The 7,316-nt window shown below is 33.9% G+C and overlaps 1 protein-coding gene across 1 annotated transcript; it reads left to right on the forward strand.

Moving 5' to 3' along the window:
• The first annotated feature begins 5,999 nt into the window (after positions 1-5,999).
• LOC117920720 (ubiquitin-40S ribosomal protein S27a) lies at positions 6,000-6,705 on the forward strand. Its single transcript, XM_034838310.1, has one exon. It carries the CDS (start codon positions 6,039-6,041, stop codon positions 6,507-6,509), a length of 471 nt encoding a protein of 156 aa, XP_034694201.1. The 5' UTR covers positions 6,000-6,038; the 3' UTR covers positions 6,510-6,705.
• The last annotated feature ends 611 nt before the right edge of the window (positions 6,706-7,316 follow it).

The raw sequence follows: 7,316 nt of genomic DNA on the forward strand, positions 1-7,316 counted from the left end.
TACTTCTCAAATAATTTTCAATTCTGATTTTTTTTCAAAATTTAATTTCTGAAGTCTCAATTTTCGTAATTTTTTTTTAAATCCAAAACTCTCAAATAATTTTCAAAATTCCAATTTCTTTCAAATTTAATTTCTAAAATTCTCATTCTTACATTTAATTTCTAAAAATCCAATTTTCAAATAATCTCTAAAACTCCAAATTTCAAATAATCTCTAAGACTCCAATTTTCAAATAAATTTCAAAAATCCAATTTTCCCTCGAACGGTTTTCATTTCTGTTTGGTAATGCATGTGATATGTTATGTGCTCTTTATTGTACATTGACCTCATTTTTATGATAGCGCATTGCTCATTCGTGGCCTAGGTAAGCATCCACTCCCATTCTAGTCATTTTCTATGCATGTTTTGATTCTCATATGTGCATGATCGATTTGAGTATCCATTGATTTTCCTATTAATTACCACGTCAGCTTTATTTTATAAGTAGAAACTCGACTTTAAGGACTTAGAGGGGTGTTACGGTCTTTACCATACCTTCCCGCTAAAAAAAAAACCCGAAACACTTGAAAAACGTTCATTAATAATATATATATATATATATATAAAAAGGGCTCAACAACTAACTACTAATGGGATGAGAATGATGCTCTCCATTTCATGAAGTGGGACAAATTACACTTATGAAATTGCTAAATTGGGAGTCTCATTAGTTATAAGAACTTGGTAGTGTGGCAAGCATCACCATCAAAGAAAGCTTAATTCATTTAGATGAGATTGAAAATTGAAAATTTAAGAGTCTGTTTAGAAGTTATTTTCAAAAACAGTTTTTAGTTTTTTTTTTTAAATATATAAAATAAGATATTTTCTAAGAACACTTTAATGGTTTTTATTTATTTTTTAAAAACCATTTCATAAAATAATTATGTAAATATGAAAATTGATTAAAAATAAATATTATTTTAAAAGTTATTTTTAAAAATAGAAAATAAATAAAAAAACATTTCAAGTTTCTAAATAAAGTTTTATTGTACGGAATATCAAAATAATTTTAAAAAATAGTTAGTTTTGTGATGTAAGGTGAGGTGAGGTGGAGTGGGTTGGGGCAAGGAAGAAAATATCAGGATATATTGACGATATATCGTTGATATATCGTGTATCGGAGAAGGTGGATACGATATATAGGTAAAATATATCATTTGACGGAAATATCGGTAAATATCGGCGATATATCGGTAATCACAGATATATCGGTGATATAAGCAAAATATCGATCGTAAATGGGAAAAAAATCGTTGAAATTTCGAGGATGTATTGGATATATTGGTGAAAAATCGGTAAAAAAATTAAATTATTATAAATAAGTTAATTTTAATTATCTTATAATTAAATTTGTATACTAATTAAATATAAAACAAATATAAAGTCATTAATAAAATTATCAATATTTTAAAATAAAATTATCAATATTTTTAAATAAAAATATTTTGTATCAAAATTTACCAATATTTTTAAATAAAAATCATAAATATATTTAAATAACATAATTAGTATATTTGCAATAATTTAGTTTTAAATTAATTATTTATTTTATTTTGATATTCAAGTGTAATAATAATATATTGAGAATAAATTAATTTAGTACATTTTTAAATTAGTATAACATTGAATTTAAATTAGTATATTTTATAATTAATTAATATATTTTTAATAGAAGTAAGTAAATTAACTTAACATGATAATATACTTAAATCACATGATTAATATATTTGTAATAATTTAACCTCATAATAAGTCTACACTTACAAAATTCACATTTTTTATCAACCGACACTATATAATTAAATTTAATATTGCAAATCATATCATACATATATTAATTTCTTCAATAAAACAATTTCAAAATGTCTACTTGTAGACCCTTTTGGAAGTGAGGGGGGCTCAGGGAAGTTTTTTTCTTCTCCTTCTCCTTTTGCATGACATGTGTGGAAGAAGAGAGGAGGGGGGGACCTTCCCATGCATGGCCTGAGACGCGAACAACTGGCAGGAGGCATGGCTGCTCATTGGAGTGGTTGGGGTCTCCCATGCTGGCTGATGGGGGGGGGGGGGGGGGGGGGAATAGGAAAGTGGTTGGGGGTGTCTAGAAGGAGAAAGCTGTTGATGAAGGGGGAGGAGGGAAGCTTGCTGGTTACAGGCAGCCTGAAGGAGAAAGGGAAGGTATGACTACAATGAATGCTTAGGTTTTTCTTTGTTGGAACATAATCTCTCTCTATTTTTCTGGATATTTTTTGTGGATCGTTTGGCTCTATGTTTAGTTCTATGGTTTATGCTTGGTTGCTGTCTCCTTCATTTTCTTTGGGATGATTCGAGAATAACATAATTCTGTTTAAATTTCACTATGCATCATGCGGGAGTCTTGTTATCTTTCATTTCAATTCCATGGGATGCTTGTTTGATTTTCACTCACCCTCATCTAAACCCATTGATTCAAACATGTAATGTGGCTTATGTGGGTTCGTTTTATCCTTTCCCATTGTGCTCTGTTTGCTGTTTTCCCATATTCTCGATGCCCTGCCATGATGAATATCATAGTTCTCCATTCTGTCGGAGTTTTTATACCGGAGAGCACCCACAATCGCGACCTCAGTGCAGGCGCAGGCGAGCACTGGCGGGTGCTGGCGCCGGCTCAGGTGCAGGCGCAGGCGAGCGCTGGCGAGTGCTAGCGCGAGCAGGCGCTGGCACGGGCGCGAGGGTTGGCTGGTGCTGGCGCGGGCTCAAGTGCAGGCGGATGCTGGTGCTGGTGCGGGCAGGCGCTAGCGCGGGCACGAGCGCTGGCTGGTGCTGGCGCGGGCGCAGGCGCGGCATCCAGTGACAATGCCGGTGCCACCCCAGGCGACTCATTCCACGCCGACAGCCTCTCTCTTTCTTCCACCTTGGGCTCGCCCATTGATGATGGGTGTGGGCCTGAGTTGGAGCCCAGGCCCGTTTGTGAGGGTGAGGAGCCTCATGCCAGCCATCTTCCTGGCCCAAGTCCACCTCAAGTTATGCCTTGGGTTTGCCCATATTGGCCTTGAACTTGGGTTTAAGTTGGAGCCCAGACCCAAGCTCTTGGTAACGGTTTTGGGCTTGAGTTGGAGCCCAACCCAGGCATGTTGATGAAGGGCCACATGCCCCCTATGCTAGCCACCCTCATTGGCCCATGCCCACATCAATTTAGCCCATTAGGTTGCCCAAATCCTAATAATTCTCTTAAAAACCTCTAATATCCATAATTAATTAATTCAATCATTCCCTCTTATTTGTTATCTTATTCTATTTCTACCAATTTATTTAACTCATCTTAAAGACAATTAAAAGACAAATTATTATGGTTAATTATATTTTTTATCTTGAAATTTATACTATTCAATTTCACTAGTTTAAACATTATGATTGTTAATTATTATTATTACTTCGTACGCATCTATTTATCATCTTTTAAAATCTCACTCATTAAAATTAAATTCTAATCCTTTCAAAAATCCTATGTCTTAATTCAATTTTTCAATAGTCCGTTCAAACCTTATTCGTCTAAATGTTATCTCCCTTAAGTAGAATTATTATCATATATCTATTTATTTATTTAAAGTCTAATTCTTCAAAAACCCAACATCCTAGTTTAATTTTTAACCCTAAAAATTCCACTATTCTTTTTTTATTTTTTATTCATTTAAATGTTATTTTCGTTAATTAGTATTATTATCCTATATTAGTTTATTTACTTAAAATCCAATCCTTCAAAGATCCAATGCCCTAATATCATTTTCCAAGCCCTAAAAATTCCACTATTCGTCTAAACGTCATTTTCGTTAATTAGGAATTATTGCCTCATATTTATTTGTTCAAAGTCTAATCCTTCAAAAATCCAATGTCATAATTTAATTTTCAATCCTAAAAATTCCACTATTCGTCTAAATGTTATTTTCGTCAATTAGAAACTCGATACTTGTTTATCTCTTTTAAAAATCTCAATCATTGAACTTAATTTTCGACCCTAAAAATTCCACTATCCTTTTTTATTCGTTTAAATGTTGTTTTCGTTGATTAGTATTATTACCCTATATTAGTTTATTTATTTAAAATCTAATTCTTCAAAAACCTCATGTCTTAATTTAATTTTTCAATCCTAAAAATTCTACAATTCGTTTAAATATTATCCTTATCATTTAGAATCATTATCCCATATCTATTTAAAGTCCAATCTTTCGAAAACCCCATGTCCTAATTTAACTTTCAATCCCAGAAATTCCATTATCCGCCTAAATGTTATTTTCAGTAGTTAGAATTCTTATCCCCTATCTATTTATTTATTTAAGGTCCAACTCTTCAAAAATTCAACGTCCTAATTTAATTTTTAATCCTAAAAATTCCACTACTCACTTTCTATTCGTTTAAAATATTGTTTCCATTAAGTAGCATTATTATTCCATATTATCTATTTAATCTAATCATTAAAGTTCAATTCATCAGAACCCAACTTCCAAATCTAATTTCCAACCTCAAAAGCTCTGTCGTCCATATATCGTCGTTTAATGATTATTCTCGTTATTAATGTTATCTCATCCACTCGCTTATTCAGTTATTCATATACCAAAGATCTCATCTCTAAATAAATTCTTAAGTTTTCAATCTCTAAATTCACATCTTCAAATATCTAAAATTCCATCTTTCGCAATTAATTACCTAAACTTTGTTACTTCACCATCGTTATTATTCCATCCCTTTACTTATTCACTCATCCACTTATTTCCTCATTTAAATTCCCGAACTCTCAAATCATTTTCAAAGTTTCCAAGCTCGTTCAAATTTAATTTCTAAAAATTCTCATTCCCGCATTTAATTCCTGAAAGTCCGATCTTCAAATAAACTCTAAAATCCCCATTTTCTTTAAATAACTTTCGAGACTCCAATTTTTCAAATGAATTTCAAAAATCCGATTTTATCTCAAATAGCTTAATTCCATTCTGGTCTTCAAACAATCTTCTACTCCTCTTGTTTTTACTAAGCATGAACAAATTTTTCGTAATTCCAAACAATGGAATTTATGGGATTAATTCATGCAAAATAAACGGGTTTGGTGGGGCCCCCACATATGTGACTGATCGATTGATTGACTGATAGATCGATTTGATTATGATACATGATTGATTTATCCTGCTCTTTGACATGCATGCTAGAAATTATTCCTAAATTGTGCACTAACCCCTCTATTGATAGCGCATGGTGGATCGTTACCCAGGTATGTACCCATTTTCCCTCTAATCGCTGTCTATGAATGTCCCGATTCTCACATGTGCATGATCACTCTGAGTATTCATTTGATTCCCTCATCAATTGCCATGATTGCTTCATTTTATTAGTAGAGACCTGACTTTAGGGACTTAGAAGGATGCTACGGTTTTTACCGTACCTTCCCGATAAGTAACCTGACCCCCGAACCCGATCCGGTTTTTCGTAGACTACCTTTTTCAAATAAGGAGTCACACTTAGGATTTTTCTTCATTATTTTGTTTACCCTTTAAAAATAAAACAAAAATAAGTGACGACTCCGAGTCATTTTCTTAATCAATAAAAATCAAATTTTCAAATAAAATAAAAATCGAGCTCGCCATCGAGTGGAAAACGCATGAGCTGAAGTGCGGGGTCCATACTATTATACGTATAATTTCATTTTTAAGAGTTTTTTATTTTATTTTATATTTTCATAAGTTTTGATGAATTTTTTGTTTATCGATATTTTGTGTTAAAATATCCGTTGATATATCTCCAATATATCCAATATATTTGTAATATATATATATATATATATATATATATATATATATGTTTTAAAATTACTGCCAATTATCGTTGACGTGTCTAAAAGCCCGCATCTGCATCAACCCTCGCAGACCCGCAGCCCACCAACTACATTATAACCCTAACCCTCTAACACACGTTCCACTATATAAATGCAAAGATAATCCTCATCCCTGAAGGCCCTCCACAGAAAAGGAGCCAAGATGCAGATCTTTGTGAAAACCCTAACGGGGAAGACCATAACCCTAGAGGTTGAATCATCTGACACCATCGACAATGTCAAGGCTAAGATCCAGGACAAGGAAGGCATCCCACCGGACCAGCAGCGTCTCATCTTCGCTGGAAAACAGCTGGAGGACGGCCGAACCCTAGCCGACTACAACATCCAGAAGGAGTCGACCCTCCACCTGGTGCTCCGCCTCCGTGGTGGCGCCAAGAAGCGCAAGAAGAAGACCTACACCAAGCCCAAGAAGATCAAGCACAAGAAGAAGAAGGTCAAGCTCGCTGTTTTGCAGTTCTACAAGGTTGATGATTCCGGGAAGGTTCAGCGGCTGAGAAAGGAGTGCCCCAATGCTGAGTGCGGTGCGGGTACCTTTATGGCAAACCATTTTGATCGGCACTACTGTGGTAAGTGTGGCCTCACCTATGTTTACCAGAAGGCTGGCGGAGATTAGGGGTTATAACTTGAACTACTTTTAGTCCCTGTTTTGCGTTTCGGTTTTGTAGAATTCTAGAGATTATAATTTTGATTCGAATGGATTGGAATTTGACTTTGAACTTAAATGATCTATATATGTTTTAATCATGAATTTTGCGCCGTATGAGGGGCTTATACTGATCTAAATCTTACAAGGGCTTATATTGTTGTAATGGGTTTTTGTTGTTATACTGTGGCTGAGGAGTGTTTAATTCTGTGATTGTTTGGTTTATACCAGTCATGGTTAATGGCTCTGTTCAACATGATTATCGTCTATAACATCCTTTTGGCTGCTGGCCTATTCATACTTAGATGATATATGGATGTCATGAATCTGCCGTGAAGTATGTCATCATTTTGTTGATCCATTTCATTTTCAACCAAGGACTTTGTATTTCGGTTTTTTTTTTTTTAACATGCTTTTGGAGATCAATATATAAGCTTAAACCATCGTCTTGTAATATTCTCTAATGTTAAAAAATGTCGTTAACTTGTATTTTGGGTGTTTTATATGGTATTAGATTAGCTTGTTGCAATTGGATTGTTTTACTTTTTATTGTTTAGATGTATAATGTTGTTGTTGGATTAGTACTTCCATTGGGTTGCTTTCTACTAAAGGCACTGTCATTATCAGAGAAATGTCAGGAGTGATGGTACAAGTCTTTGGACAATTGTCCCATTCTTTTAGGATTGTATCATTTTGCCAATTTCTGTGTCCCAATCAATTTAACCCTTTTTTTGGGAGCCTAACTTCTAGGATTCTTACTTTCACCAACTTAATTTC

Source organism: Vitis riparia, chromosome 8 (genome assembly GCF_004353265.1).
Source record: "Vitis riparia cultivar Riparia Gloire de Montpellier isolate 1030 chromosome 8, EGFV_Vit.rip_1.0, whole genome shotgun sequence".
NCBI lineage: Eukaryota > Viridiplantae > Streptophyta > Magnoliopsida > Vitales > Vitaceae > Vitis > Vitis riparia.

Excerpts from the sequence above, each read along its gene's own strand:
- LOC117920720 (XM_034838310.1), top strand. The coding sequence starts at position 6,039 with ATGCAGATCTTTGTGAAAACCCTAACGGGGAAGACCATAACCCTAGAG.